A 16,981-nucleotide genomic window follows, 5' to 3' on the forward strand; every position below is an offset into this window, starting at 1 on the left:
ACGCTGATGGGACATGGGCCTTTTTCCACCCGTACTCTGTCATTTAAATTCTCCATGTTACCTCCTCCACCCCTGTCGGGTTTCTGTGCAGCAGTTCAGTGCTACACCTATAATCAATGCATGTCACTGACAGGCCAGGATAGAGCACTTCTCATGCACTCACTGAATTTACATTCATGAGCTCAATATCTTAGCACTGTATGATAATGTAATGTCACCGTTTTCCCACCTGAAATGTTTACGAGGTAATAATGATGTGCTGTTTTTCTACTCCCCAACATTTCCATAAAAATATGGTTATGTTGATTTAACCGCCCCGCCCCCGGTAAACATTATGCTGCTAGTCTAGTTGAGACTAATTTTCCTTTCACCTGGCTACTTGATGGAAGTATATAGCACTGGAGTAATTTATTACTCAGTATCCAATTACTAATTTTGCTGGTAACCAACCCAGTTAACCAGAATGAGTAAGTGGCACAGACAGTGGCCTATTCTCTCTCAGATCACTGTCTCTGTGCGCTTGTGATGCATATTTACACACACACACACACACACACACACACACACACACACACACACACACACACACACACACACACACACACACACACACACACACACACACACACACACAGAGAAAGGCAATGCTCTGGCAGACTGTGAGATCTGTCACAGTCTGAGATCAGCTTTCCTCTCTGCGCTCAATTATTCATGTGGTGTGTGGCCTGGCTGGATCATTATTCATCAGCTAGCTGTATCCAGTTCTCTTCTCTGGTTCTGCTTCAGAAAAGCAGTAAGACGCCACAGTCGCTGCTTTCTGTATGTGAAACACTACACCTTGGATTATTTATAATGGCTCCTGGCAAAGTGAACCTGCCTGATGACAACAGACAAACAAAGAGATGCTGCTGTCAGCTGATGTTTGTTGTTGCCCAGCGTCATATTTGCTGGATATTACTAGGACTAGAGATGAAACAAGATTTAAATAGTAAAATTGAACTATAAATTAAGATATTATGATATATTATATACAGATTTTTAGGAAACTGAGTGGAAAATATACGGTTTCACGTTCCATTTTGACATGAACAAGACAGCAACTCTAGGCATCACTTTAATTTCCATGAGCAGTTAGAATTAGCACATCATGACATTCTTACCTGCCCCTTCCTGTTGACCCCAATGATGCCTGAGGTGGCCTCATGTGGAGCAGTGACAAAGATGGTCTCTCCACTGATGCGGTTCATGTAGATGCAGGTGCCAGTCTCCAAGTCATAGAGATGGATGTAGCCATATTTGGTAATGAGGAAAACCACATTGTGCTTGGCGCTTATCTGTCAAAAACCAATTTAGTGATGTTACATAAAGCTGTGCATTGCTATCTGAAACATCACCAAAACAGTACCTAGTACCCTCATGGGGTACTCAAAATGTATTTCTGAGTTCAGTGAGAGGTCAGGGATGTCTACAGAAATCAAAGACTTGCTTTTGAAAGTGTGGATTTCATGTGTGTAATATACACGGATGACCAGCCATGATGAAAATATGGGCCTACCAGCAAATAAGATGACATTTAGCAACCATAGTGGCTGATGTTTGTTGTACATCACTATTTGGTGGACAAATGGTCTGGTGGTTAAGCACCCGGAGACAACTGTTATTGTGATTTGGCGCTCTATAAAGAAAGTTATTCTAACAGTGATTTCCTTGTCAGTAAAAGAGAAATTATGAACAATTAAAAAAACAAAAACATCACCACACATCATCAGCCAAACTGGTCTTTTGAAACACTGATAAACTACAGTTTTGCCAACCTAGTACCTTTCATGCTACTGATTTCAGTTTGTTAAAGCCAGCTGCTCAGTTACACAAACATACCTGCATGGCTACAGGGAAGTCATTCTGGGCTTCTGGAGGGAAGAAGACATCCACTGCTTTCTTAGGAAATGGCTGGTTACCAGTTGGTGGGGTTCCCACTTCAATGATGTGCAACTATGATGAGAACAAAACATTTGTAACAAAACCATACGAGAGAAATCAATTTTCACAATTATGTTTCTAAAAACCAGTCACCTTCCCTCCAGCCTGGCCTCTGACAGCAAAGCAGAACAGAGTTGACTCTTCTGCATTTCCTTCTATCTTAAACTGGGCGAAGCTGGCAGCATGGCCTTCAATGGGCTGAGAAACTTTTCTCTCAACAGAGTACAGCTGCATGGCTCCCACCACTCGATTTTGCTGAAAGAAAAAAAAACAAAAAAAACCCAAAACAGAACGATAGATATAAACATGCATAAGGTAATTATGAATGCATATTCCTTGTGACTGACATGTTTCGACAATAGATTACGAACCTTGGCTTTGTTTTTTGTTAAACCAGAACACATGCAGAACAAACTACCTGAGCTGAGATGCCAATGAGCAGGAGCCACTTCTGCTTGGCATCAGTGCGGTAGTTGATGATCTGGCAGCCTGCCAGGCTAGAGTGCCGGTCAAAGACTTTCACAGGCTGTGAGTCACCCTCCATGCTCCAATGGTAGACGGCATTGTCAGTCACAAGAGCAACTGTGTTAAGAGAGATCCACTTCCAAAAGGTAACATCGTCGGTCATGGTGTGCGCCTTCATCTTGCTCTTCATCTCAATGTTAAAGATCTGAAGAGTTTTGGCAGCTACAAGGGGGAGAAACAGGGCAGGAACCAGGCCACAGGAGAATGTTATAGCTCATGATAAGAGCGAGTCTGTGCACACAGAGAGACGCACACAAAAACCTCCCATAGGAAAATAAGCACACCATTTTTCTTTTTTAAAGAGACAAGAAATTTGAAATGTTGTTTTGATGGCACAGAGGTCATCAAGCAACAATGCCACAACTGATAAGATGAAAAACGTTGAACATGCTGTAGTTTGCAATTTTTGTCATATGAAGTGTAGTGAGAAAAAAAAGAAGGAGAAAGTGAATTTATTTCCAGAATACAAAAGGTGCGATAGGCTCAACGTGAACTTAAGTGCATACAAATTCATATCATAAACCAAATGGTGCATCAATGTAGGAAGCCAATAAAAACACGTTTGCTTACTGCCCCTGACTGCATGAAGAATTATCAACATGAATACAATTAATGAGAAAGGTCATTTTCCACGTGTGACAAAATTAATGAAGGATTAGAGGTGCCGACTGTCACCGAATGGGTCGATACATGCCTACCTCTTTCTTAGTACAAGTCATTCTAGATTAGAGAACACAGACTAGTGAGTACGGTGTTTTGAATATTAAATAGTGTGCTAAAAAATAATAAATATTTGGAATGTTTCAAACATATTTGAAACAATTAGAAGAAAGTTCACTCACCTGCATTTTCTGTATTATTAGTTAGGGTTAATTTGAGAAGCTAAAGCTTTACTAAGAAGCAGTGTGACTTCTTCACTTTTTACCTTGTGTCAGAAAAGCGAAGACCAATGCATCAGCCAAACCGTGAAGATTATTTTGCCATTACTAAGCCAAAGTACAATAAGCAGATTGGTAAATGGACCACTTGCAGCAGTAGCAGCCAAATTTCAAAGAGCATGCAATATTTGAAATTCAATCATGATTAGCGTCTGGCGGTGTGTGTGTACGTGTGTGTTTTGTGGTCAACCTTCACAACAGGTTACATGGAGGAGTTAACGCTCAAACTGTGTCACAAGACGAGGTCAACTAAGCATCATCACTATGGGACTGAACAAGAAAGAGCTACACTGACCTTACACTGCAAAAATACAAGGCAACGGTTTGCATCTGCTGCTCTCTATAAACTTATGCTTCCTGTTCCTTTACATATATAGCTCCTGTTTGTTGTGATAAGGTACTTTTTTTTTTAAGCATTTTTATGAACTGCCTTAAAAAAAATGGACACCATTTCCCTCAATAAATAAATCACTGATACCGTGTGTTTTTTCCCCACACATGAATAGTGGACAATGTGGAGGGACTCATGTTGACACATTGTCCACAGGTGCACCATCACACATGCAACACAACAGGAGAAAATCTGAGTCATACATGTTATCCCTACTGGAAATTCACTTGATTTAGACAAGACTATTGCCTGGACCTGAGTGAGCAAGAGGCAGGACCCAAAACACCCACATGCTCATTGTGCAATCACCAAACAAGTACCTGTTTCATGATATGGGCGCAGGCAGCTGTCTAAGCTTAGTGAGTGGGACACTCACATTCTTACATGCAGCTCCATCAGGCATGAACCTGAACAAAACCAGGGCTGCAGCATGTGTGTGAAATGACCAAGTCGTGACATAATATCACTGAGAACACAGGGACAAAGCTTTGCCCCCCCCCAAAAAAACAAAATTGCTTTGCTCATAAAATCTTTAAAAAGGTGCATAAGTAAAAGCTCATGGGCTAAACACGTGAGGATACTCAAGGTTTCTGAGCTCTTGGATAAGCTACCACAGTAAATTTTTCATCATTCTTAATAGCAATCACATATAAGTATAATTTTATCATTTCCACACCCTGACAAGCAAGCCTTACAGATTACTATTCATTCTATGTTTTGACCCAATTCAATCCTCATCGGGCACTACACGTGACAGAGTAATGTCCCATTAGGACCATGTGAAGTAAAGTCAGTGCTGATGACAGGTGGCATTAGACTTCTCGCAGATTACAAGATAAATTCCTGTGCTCTCTGGTCTTGTAACAAACTGTAATCTTTAGTTCTTATTACAGTGAACAATTAATAAAAATTATTAAGCATAGCTTTGAGACAAATGAAGAAAGTTAATTACAACATAACACAGATGGAAGAGGACATGGATTTCAAACGGAAACCAAGAAATGCAAATTAAAATGAAATCATTTTACCCACAGTATTATCACACTTGCAACAGGTTCTAAATCACTTGTACATAAAACAAAATGATGAAATGCCAGCAAGCTGTAAGACTGTGAAAGCTAAATCCTGTTTACAGAATATTGGCTGAGATGTGGAAGGGAATTTCAAGAATGCACTAAAACTTGGTTAAACATATGTGTAAAGAATACTTAAACCTAGCCCATTAGTGCTGAGGCTCTAAGAGCAAAATAACTCTACAGTAGTCTCTAAGCTTCAAATGGATATTCAGCTTATAAATGTTGCTTTAAACAGGATTTTACTTCCACAATGAAGTAGTTAAATTTCAACTCACCGTCTGCAAACACATAAGAAAGCAGTAAAGGAAAAAAAAATAAGAGAAGACAAAAACAAAAACAACAAAAAAGTCAAAGCAATCATGGATGCTGGACAAAAAGAATAAAAAATATCCCATTCTGAGTATTTACAGGACAAATGTTTGGAGGAAGAAAAAAAACAAAAACATACATGTTGGCCATTAAAAACTAAACCACAATGGAAAACTAAAGTAGCTGGATGTGTATGGACATAAATAAATGAAAATAATTCATAATATTCTTAAAATTTTAAATGGATAACATGTTGCTATATAGAAGAAAAACATGTCCCAATGAAATGCTGTAAGTCCCTTACAAGTGGTTAGTTAACGTTTGTGTTAAACCCTGATATTTAACACACAGGATTTAACACATTTTCCTCTCTCTGGTAATGCACTGCACTCAGAGACATGCAGCCTTTGAAATGTAAATAAACTGCCATACCTTTAAGTGCAATGACCTTGCTGGCTGGATTCATGATGGCGCTGTCAGCTGAGATGGGCCTGCGGATAGGTGTGTTGGGGTCGGCCAAGTCGATGATCACCACCTGAGTCTGCTCACCCACCTTCTCACGCACACAGATGAACTTATCAGACTCCATGGTTAGGGTGCTGAAGCCTATGTTGGCCGGATTGATCCCTAAGTTTTGGAGCTAAAAGAAACAAGGGGAAAAAAGCAGAACCATGTGAGCCTGAACAGAACTGGGCAGCAAAAGGTTCGTTAGGTAAATATGAAGATCATCTCGGGAAACAATATGTCACATTGTTCCTGTCACAATTTCAACCTAAGCCTTTGACAAATCTATAGTCAAATTAATGCCAGGAGTTGACCAAACAACAGGGTCCACTAAGAATGTTGGGACTTTAAACTCAGCTACTGTGCACTACCACAGAGAGCGGATGAGTTTGCCATACTGGAGCTAGGCAGCAGTTCTTTGGACACATGTAGTTTTGTACTGGATGTAACAGTTATTGCCTGGCCTGGGTGGAGAGCTAATGCACAGCCAAGTTCTCAAAGTATGGGCCAAAGAGGAAACTGCAACATCATTACATAACACTCCAGTGTCTCTGTAGTCTGACTAACAGTAACTATTCAAAGTCTGACTTCTCAGAAATTATTATGTTTCACAGGAGCTGGTTTGCCAACACAATATATACCAATATCAGTGCATGATATTGGTATATATTGTGTTGGCTGTCAACACAATATATGTCACTTCATATAGAAGTGACATATATTCTGTCACTTCATATAGACAGCCACTGGTGCTTTATTTTGTCCAAGTTTTACCTAAATTAACACCAATTTGAATCCCTGAGGGAAACTCAAGTACATTAGAGCACGCCTTAGCTTTAGCTTCAATTACTTGTAGGTGTTCCATGAAAAGAGAGACAGGACACGTGAAAAAATTAACCTGCATAAAAATAAAGCCTCAGGCTGTGTGTGAAACAATTTGCCGCATGTAACACCAGCAAGTTCTGCAGATCTGCTTACTGCCAAAGGCTGGAAACAGGGCATCCTGCCTGCCTTACACAAACCCTGACACAGCAGTGCTTGCTGAGGACAGTCAGAGGAGCAATGGGCAAAGCCAGCTCTGAGCGAGAGTATCAAGAACAAGCAGTTTTCATTGCTTAACTATACGAATAATACTGAACATGAAAAATAGGAAAAAGGCAATTATCAACCACATACAGCCAACACTGGTATAACGTAAATTTAAAGGAAATGAAACTACAAAAACCATCCCATGCACCATGTTTTGCTGTTGCAACTTCCTCCAATTTTTGGCTGTCAATGAGTAATATACCACAGTTGTACAACTGCTGAATAATCACAACTATTTAGAACATGGTTTTGTGTTTAAACCCAAGACCGTTACCATGTATATACATTTTTATTTATGGCCAAGTATTTGCATCTTTGATCAGACATAACTGCTATATCATGCACAGCAATCATTTACAAAAAATAAACATATCCTATTGCAGTAATGTGAATAAAGCTGGTAATGGTTGTATAATGCTTTGCTTTCAGGAAAAATGGCCTCAGAAATGTTACAATGCTTTCTCATTTTATTCAAAATAAATCCATGGGTGCAAATGACATAAATATCTTTTGTGTCTTTTAAGTAGACAGCTGTTACTATACTTATAATAACGCTTAATAAATCTTAATCTGTGTGTTAAAGGCGCACAAACTATTACTGCCTGCTTAAATTAACCAGCCATAAAATTTTACACATTCACTTGTAGTGCTGAAACGTTTTATGTTGGAGGGTTTTTTTTTTTTTTAAGCATATTGGATCACTCCCATCTTTGTTGGCAAATGTTCATTTTTAAGGCTCTAGAGATAAAAATGTGACCCCCTTCTAAAACTTTTGCCTAGTTCAATTCTAATCAGCAAACACACTCACAGTTCTGAAAACTGCTCAACGAAAGACCTTTTATCAATGACAGGACACACCCTCTCCACAACCCTGCCCCAACCACACTCAGTGTGTAACCTGGTTCCCTCTCAATGACAGTGCAAACAACTGTACAGAACAAGTCTTACTACAAGCTATGAGGAAAGAACTGAAAACTGATCTGAACATTTTTTTTTGGAACAGTGGAGAGGTGACATCATACAGTAACGTCATTGCAGCTTCCATGCCTCTTATCGTTGCCATTGCCCAGTATGGAAGCCTTGTTTACTAAGACAACATTTATTCAAACACTGGACAAAGGGAAACGGCCTATGTGGAGAATCCTTCTGACCCTGAACACATCAGCTTTCACTAATATCTAGCAACAGTTTGTTTCATGAAAACACAGCAAGAGATACCTACATAGCTTAAATTAATTTAAATAGATGTTCAGCATAACCAAGAACTCACTATTCATTTATGGCAACATCCCATGCAGCTGCTGTGTAAATGAACTACTAGTTTGCTTTCAAATGAGTGCTCTTTAATTCAAACAGATGTATGTCTACATTTTAATACACAAGAAGAAGTTATTATTACACAATATTTCTAAACAGGTTTATGCATTTCGCTTCCCTCTCATCTATTCTTGGATCAGCAGGAAGCCCTTTCATTCACATATGAAAAGCATTTCTAAAACAGGAAAGACCAGCATGGCCTTATCACAATGAATGCTACCCCTCTTGCATGGAATAAAGAAAAGCAAACATGGACTGATCGACCACACCACAGTTTGGTCTGGCAGACTGTTTTGCTATGGAAACCTGAGAGTAAAACACTACTGTGGGCTAACATTGCTGCAACATCACTGAGCAGGAATTTGGCTGAAAGCAGGTCAGCCCAAAGGAGCTACAAACAATGTGGAAAATCATTTAACCATTCAATCTAGCACTGCTCCGCATAGCTGTTAACACATCAACCAACCAACTAGAGCCACACAATTATGTCCAAAGTGACGCTGTTCAATAGTAAAGTCATTATTATTCATTTGTTGATTTAAAAAAAAAATGTTTTCCCTGCACTCTCATGTAAACAGAACATTGCTTTGTATAAACCTTTGTACCGGTACTGAAACCAACACACTGCACAAGCTCATTTTTACTGATATCCAAGTTGACAATTTGAATGATTCACGTAAGCAATGTTGTTCTTCTTGGTCTTTACGCATTAACTATACTGTTGTGTGTTTTCAGGGTAAAAGTTAGTTAGATTAGTTCTGTTGCTCTGCAAAGAGACAGTACTCTCACTCAGAATATGATATGCCAATATGATGACGGTCACATGCAGACATGTGGTCAGGTGCTGATTTAAGAAGACTTTGATTTGCTTTTGCTGTGCATCCTATTAGTGGAGCATGCATTTTTAATATTGTATGATCATGTTCGTTTAATTCTTATACGCCAAAATCATAATCGAAATTAAAAATTTGATTGTGCTGCCCTCCACAGTTGATCAATGATAGGATAACAAAGGAAGAGCTTCCGAGAGACTTGCATGAAGCAAGAGTGAAAATCAAACAAATCTGTATTTAGAAAGTGTTGACAAAGAGAATAAAGAATGCATACAACTACGAAGGGTAGGCAAAGTACCATGTAAAACCCTTTTTAATGAAGAAGAAAAAAAACACATTTAAGAAGGATAATTACAGAATCGATCACCTAGAGCACGTAAATGCTGATGTAGCAGAGACTAGTTCAGCAAGCATTTGCAATGGCAGCAACAAAATGCCAACAAGAGACATTGTGAATTATGATTACACTATTACCATCATTCATCTCTTTACAAACCATTAGCTCAAGCCCAGCCTTATTTTTTTCAATGACAGATTATAATGTTCTAGTTATTTTTTCCATTACTGACCAAAACTGCTATGCTATATAAGCTAAGGAAGATACCTGGCCATGTGCCCTGGAATCTTATCAGTGGCAGAAAGTGCCCATCCACATGCTTTATTGACAATTTACTGCAGTTATACACCAATTAGTCAAGTTAGCATAATGATGTATTTCTCAACAGCTCAAGGGACAAACATGACATTCAGAACTTTGATACAAAAAAAATGTCAAAGCAGATGCAGATTGCATTTTTATCTACTGGGGAAAAAAAGCACATTAGCCAAGGTTTATAGACACTCATGACCTCGATTTATGTCATAAAGGGACTGACAGCAATACCTTCAATGTGAGGTTGCAACAGGAACTGAGATCACGGTACAGGAAATTATCAGTTTTAATCACAGTGACAGCAACTGAACTTCAGAGAAGGAAGGACAGATAAATCAAGTCTAAGCAAATCATATCCTGGGAATGGGAACTAACTAGATAAAAATATAATTAACACCCCATATGATGGTACTCATTCACTTAGTCCCTTGGAGAGGGAGAGGCCATTCTGGCCGAAAGTTGGAAACACTATATAATCTTAATAATGTTTCAATTTCTTTCATCCATTTTTGGATATGCTCTCACTACTTTGCTTAACAAAAATATTTAACAGGCTTAAAAATATTTTGAAAATCGTTACATTTTTCTTTACCACAAGAAGCCCCAAACCCTGTTTGCAACCAATGTAATAATATATCGAGCATGTACTGTTCCAAAATTGGTCAAATAAATTTTAAGCAACTCCTCTCTAAACAAATATATAACCCTAGTAAGAATGGAGTTTAATCGACTCCAAGAAATTCAAGTCAAACACATTTAGTAAAGGCCCAACAACTGAGCACATGGCTTCTGCATAATCTTACAATGACAATAAATCCACAGAAAGATTTGAACTATTCTCCAACAACCTGTCAATCCTGTCAGTAGATTTAACCTGTATGCTCTTCCCTTAAAGGAAAGCAGCATCTTGCTCAGCAGAAAATAAACTTTGCACATGTAAAGTTCAAGGCAGGGTAGGGAAGGATGTGCTATGTAATGTGCTGAGGCTAGCAGGACTTGTTTGCAATACTCCACAACAGGAAGCCAGGGAGTCATTGTCTACCAGGACTGAAACAACAGGCCTGCCGAATCCTGCCTTCTCTGCTATCATGGGCCACTGGAGGGGGACATGGGATCATGGGTGAGGCATAAAAAGTGCTGCCTTTACAATTATAGTATTAGAAAGGAAAAAAGATGGAAGGGGTTCTGAACATCATCTGTCTCCAATTCAGGTCATTTCTTGCTGAGGTGGTTGTGAGACTACAGTTTCCTTCTTTTCCTAAATGAGAGCTTTATCTTACATTTAGAGGCTGCTGCAGAATGTCAAGTGTTCAGCAAATCTGTATCCTTGCCAGCCTGTCACGAGGTATCAGGTGGTCATTTACTAGCACAGGTCAAAGTGTGACATGCAAACCTTTGTAAAAAGCATGAAACAACCTGCCCCTCCTCAACAGGCAAACAGAAGGGATGTACAAGTATTTGCTTTGAACTAAATCAATTTGCTATTAAATACTATTGTGAGTGCATTTAACTATAGATACAAAGCGTCAGGTTTTCAGGGAACTAAATCCTGTCTCAGACTACAAACACCTAATTTAAAGCTAACCACAACACTTATTTGAAAGATCACCACTAATAATCACATCCTCTTCTTTCCTGCACCCTGCGTAAATTTGTATATTTAACTCAAGGTCTTCCTATGTAGGGCAAAATTTATCCAAATGAGTATTTTTTGTGAATATCAAACTCTATTTCAAAGGAAAAGAAGCTAGTACAACTGTAAAAGACAGCCAAGTCCAGTAATATAATGACACTCTGAGCTATAATTAGTATTCTAATTAGACTAGAACAAGTAAGAGAAACTTTTTGAAATTTTCACTATATTGTGGGCCTGCTGTCATGCATTTGTTACTAATAAAGCCCAATTACGGAAATGTATACATTTTCTGTCATATTGTATTTTGATGTAGTGTTTAAGTCATCCCTCATCTTTATTCCCGGTATCTTCCACACAGAGGATACAGCTTATTCATTTAATACTGATGTCAGATTGATAGTCAGTATATACCAAAAGACAATAGAAAAAGCTCGAGTACAATTCAAAATCTTAACCAAGGGAGATAAATGAAGACATCTTTTGCAAATGTAACAAATTACTGTGTACATCAAGACAAAAAAATCTGTGTACACCAAAAGTAGATAAGGGTAACATGCAATTATGGACTTATGCATGTGAAATATTGTATTTACTCAACACACAATCTATGGTTTTCCCTACATATCATCAGATTATCTTTGGGCTCTGGATAGGAAGCCTGCCTTGTCAAACCCTGCTTACTAAATGCAAAATGGAAGTCTTCATCAACAGAGAATGAATACCATGTTGTCATTACGCAAACTGGAGCCATTTTTGAAGATTACAGATTACACTCCCATGCTTACTTTGAGACTGGTTTCTGTCAGAACAATCACACCACTAAAACCTAAATGACAATTATCTCTTTTTCTGAATGGCAAACTGAATGTTATACCACGTGAGGGAAAGATGTGACACTGTCACTTATGCTATCATGTCTGTTTGACTGGAGTCAACACTACACTATATAAATGGATGATATATAAAAATGCAAGATGTGCAAGTAGACCGGATGACACACAGATGGATAGTGTGAGGGAGACCAAGGGAGGGAGGAAACTGCAAAGACTGAGACTACCAAGTTTAACATGTATTAAACTCAGTGTCTCAGCTCTCTAATTCAGATCCAGTAAAATCGACATGATTAATGCAACAATCCTATTTCGACATGTTTTACATCTATAAAAGTTCAGATTCAAAAGTATAGAACTAAATTTATGTGGTTTCAAGTATAATTTTTAGTTACTGATTAATCTAAAGCTTTTATTCAAGCTTTGTGCTGACTAATTGATTAACCAGCATACCTTTAAATATCCATTTAAGCACAACATCAGCAAACATTCAGTTTGTTTGTGACATTTATGTCAGTTTGGTCAGAATATGAATAATGAGCAAAATAATTAAGCTATCACCCAACACTGGTGACACCCAGCAGCCTTGAAGGGTGATCCACAATCACTTTTAGGGTTTAAAAAAACTGAACATGGCATTGAAAGCAATAGCCCTGCATGCATCATGATGCAAAACTGTGTGAGTGATTAAAATTGGGTTTGACTTTGACTTAACACTAAAGCAAATCTTAAAGTCTGTCCGTATTTGAACTCGCTTGGTTGAGAATTCACGGGTGAAAAACAAAATCATAAACCATGACCTGACATCAGGACGGTCTCACCGTGGACATTTGAGTCTAAAGTATAAATAAAGCAGTAGAGCTAGATGTGAAGGAGTTATAATGGTCCATAACTGAGATATGCATATTTGCACAAAGAATGTTTTATGATACATCCAATTTTTTCAGCCTAAGACATTAAACAAACAAAAAAGAGATACCTGAGGTAATTTCAAGTCTGTCTAACAGGCTCTGAATCCACTGTTAATCACAGCTAAGCACACAGTGGTGTAGACTCAAACAGTGCCTATACGGTGATTTACTACTAACTAGTACCTAAAAGGAATGCAACAATACAAGCTGAACACTGGTAGGCAGCTTTGTGGACTTAGATTAGCCTATTGGAAAATGAGATGTGATGATGATTTATATGCTATGTAACAATAGAGAAGCTGAATTTTTTTTTTAACATTCTTGTATCCATGGCACAATTTATATTTTATTTATCCATAAAATAAAAGTATAAATGGTTTAGGCACTGGCTAGTGATCACAATAGTACTAATTATAAAATATCACCATTGGGCCACAATCTTATAATCGATGGATTCCTGCCAACTAGCTTAAGAAATAAAACACGGCTAGCAGCACTATGTAAATATTTCTGCTCCACATGAACAAAGCAAAAAGAACATCAACCATAAGGTGAAACGACAGGCTTTGCATCTAGGCACTGACAGTTACTCATTTGATCAAACGAGTTCAGCTTCATCTGGTTTTTCAGTAACTGGACTAAGAAAGATATAAGATGTTTCTCACAGATAATCCAAGCTTAAACACACTCATAATAGTGGTAACCATTAGCTGGTATAATCAGAAAAAAAAGATTACTTCATGAGTATAATTAAACAGACAGCTAAAGAGTTTGACCAAGTCAAAAGTAAAAGAAATTCTTGCAGTGATTCTAACATGCATTTGTTCAGAAACTCCATATGCATCATGAATGAAGCAGCATATGCAGGTCATGCATTAGTGATATGTGCTGAAGATCCCTTTGGTGTTTGTGACATAACATAACCTGATGAGTCTGAGAATTACAGTACAGTACATTAATTAAAAGCTATGGCGTCAGTTTTTAAAGATGGACCGAAGAACAAGCACAAAAAATACATTCACCTTGCAGCTGACTGTGAAATTTGTGAGTTCAATGAATTAAATGTTCAACACATTTGAAAGAGAAAGATGTACTGTTAGGGGATGACAGCGCTTTTTCCCCTCACTAAAGATAAAATACTAGTTAAGTCACAATGCAATTTGCCAATTTTGTATTGCTCTGTTTGCTTCTACAACCAAAAGGACTTAATAAGCAAGTCAAAAATCATTCAATAATAATTTCATTGTAACTCTAGGCACAAAAGGTCTTTGCAAAGCTTTGTGAAGCTCAGCCTCCAAACAACCCCATGTGATAGGCCTACATATTAACTCATCAATGTCTGTGACATGAATTAACTTCTTTATGAATTAAGAATGTAGTAACAGGGAATGCTGCGCTGTACTGAAAATGTTAGTCATCTTTGGTTTGACAGATTTATCAGACACAAATTACAGTCTGATCAACCCATAGCATTTACCTGCTATGAACAAGAACAGCAGTACCATATTACTACATTGCTAATCTCTTAAGACATGCAATTAGGATCAGAGTCTGAACAGCAAGAAAAAGTAACATCAGGAACCTGGTGTTCGAATATCCACTCAGCTAACCTGTGACTGAGCAAATGACTTAATGTTACAATAACCCCCAAAGCCAATGAACATAACGTCTGACCCCCTTTTTACAACTCAGTGCTACTGATCAAAGCTTAAAATGTCTTTCTTGACACCAAATTATTAGTCTCATGTGACACCCAAAGCCTTTAGTCATTGGATAACAGAGATAATTGTTTAATAAAGACCAAATACAGACTTGGGTGGATCAGAGTTCCCATTTGAAGCTTGATTTAGACACGAAACGTCTATGTTTTATTCATTACATCTTGAAAGTCAGGAGCACTTTAGACTGACCCATAGGCTTCCTGTTTCCTCCACCTGACCTGAAAGCAGTTTTATTGGCATTATAGTAAAGGTGTGGCCATTTAAAGCATGAAGTACGTACAATCCAGGTAATACGTGGGGGTGCACAAAAAGGAAGAACTGACTAATAGTATAAAAATCTTTAATAGCAGCTCCGTTGCGATCAAGGTGTGCCTCGGAGATAAAAAGAAAGAGTACTGAATAGAAAAGGAGGCTCCGTGAATTCTTGAGCCACAGCTAACTTTGGCAAAGTCATTCAGCACGGGCGCTGGATTGCTATCTAACATACCACATGATCATTTGTACAACCAGCCAACGTGATATCCCCTTGAGGTCAAATAATCACTTTCAAATTAACACGACGGTACATATAATCAGGGCGCAGACAAATAAGGCGGGTGTAGAAGTTTTAATAATTTTTTGCGCCGTATGGTGATTTGAAGAAATCGATTGAGCGGTGTCGCAACAGGCGACAATAAGGATAACTATTTCATTTCTGAATCAGACGATTACAAGGCACTGATAGTGACGATTAATACCAACGACAGCAATAGCCACTCCGAGAAAATGAACACTTTTGCTGTAAACGGGGCAAATACTTATAAGAAATGGTAAACACATATTTCCGTTCATCACTACGACCTATTAGCATTATTTATATGCTGTATTTCAGACTTAAAGAAGCGAACAAGGGTGGGTAAGCAAAGTGTTAGCAAGAATGCTTGATGCTACTAGCCAAGACAAACGTCATCCACCCTGTCAAGCTAGTTAGCGTAGCACCAAACGCTAACTTAGCTTGCTAGCAATCTCAAACTTGTGTTGAGAGTCTCTGAAGCGACAGCCAGTCTGGCAGTTATTGCGACCGAAAGATGAACTTGATCAAACAATTTAACCATTCATTGATTCACATACCTGCAGGTGCTCCTGAAAGCGAATAGGCAGGATCTGAGCCATGGCGGTTCCTCTCTCACTCTCCTCCGGTCTCGTCTAATGCTAACAAACTACGGCTGCTTCTCTCAGATCCTAGCCGGACAGCCAGGAAGTCTCTAGTCTAAAGTCCAATTGTAAGCGAATTCTACGCCTTGTTTAAAACGCGCTGTCGGTGTGACTGTACTTTATTTGTTTTTTTATTCCTTCCCTTAACTGTTTACTTGCGGTCTTCCCCGGCTAACGACTGTCACTACACCGACTCCCTGGACCTGCAATGGCGGTGGAGGTTGGTCAGCAGAGAAAACATCCCGGAAATGGAAGTGCACTCAATAAGGCGGATGGATACGTATTTCGACTTTTAAAAAGTGAACTGTGCTTAGTATGTTGCCGTTTGTTTGAAACATTTATAACATTTAATTGTTCTTTAAAATATCAAAATAAGACACTGAACTTCAGCATAAAAATATATGAGAACAAACGTAAAAGTGGGACTACTTCTTTCTGTTCGCCCTTTGATTTTTGCCACATCATTCGTCTTTCTAAATTAACGTCATTCCTACGCGGTGTATAGTAGCTGTACACTTGTTCCTCTCAGCCAATCCGATCACTCGGTACTCAAACGAGTAATTCAACTTTATTCTAATTACGGGACAGCGCTAAATTACTTTAAATTACGCTTTAAATGCTCAGAGGAGATTCTTTCCTTATCATAATATATATTTTCTTGATCCTTATCAAAAACTTACTGGTCAGTACGCAGTGTACACAGCATGGTTCACATTAAAGGACTAAGTTTTCACTACAGTGCCTATTGATACAGGTCATTGTGTTTGTGTTGTTTAATTTCAGCCTTGGGGTTTGGGGGGACCTGTTCTGGTGAATTTTTGAAATTTAATTTATCAAGAAAATGTCTTTAATTGTAAAAGTAAGTATACTTTAACACTTCAACGCATTCCTCAGTAGTTTTACAGCTTTTTATTTATTTATTTATTTATTAACTTTGTGTGTCCTACATATTTGTAAGGCTGTGTCCCCTTGTGTTCTCCCTGAAATCTATACCTATGAATTCACATGACGACTAGAATCTATTTTCTATAATTTGGCAGTCAAAGGAATTATAATGTGTGAAATATTATGGTTA

The 16,981-nt window shown here is 38.3% G+C and overlaps 1 protein-coding gene across 1 annotated transcript in view; it reads right to left on the reverse strand.

The window, feature by feature from the left end:
* cltca (clathrin, heavy chain a (Hc)) overlaps nt 1-16,142 on the reverse strand; it is a 31,973-nt gene extending 15,831 nt beyond the window's left edge. The window contains exons 1-6 of the mRNA XM_063487618.1: nt 15,823-16,142; nt 5,652-5,859; nt 2,399-2,667; nt 2,074-2,235; nt 1,879-1,992; nt 1,161-1,334 (exon numbers count right to left, since the gene is read on the reverse strand). Coding sequence (XP_063343688.1) covers nt 1,161-1,334; nt 1,879-1,992; nt 2,074-2,235; nt 2,399-2,667; nt 5,652-5,859; nt 15,823-15,864 — 969 coding nt within the window. The 5' untranslated portion in view covers nt 15,865-16,142. The remainder of the gene's footprint in view (nt 1-1,160; nt 1,335-1,878; nt 1,993-2,073; nt 2,236-2,398; nt 2,668-5,651; nt 5,860-15,822) is intronic.
* Between the last annotated feature and the right edge of the window lie 839 nt (nt 16,143-16,981).

This window comes from Pelmatolapia mariae, linkage group LG10_11, assembly GCF_036321145.2.
Source record: "Pelmatolapia mariae isolate MD_Pm_ZW linkage group LG10_11, Pm_UMD_F_2, whole genome shotgun sequence".
NCBI lineage: Eukaryota > Metazoa > Chordata > Actinopteri > Cichliformes > Cichlidae > Pelmatolapia > Pelmatolapia mariae.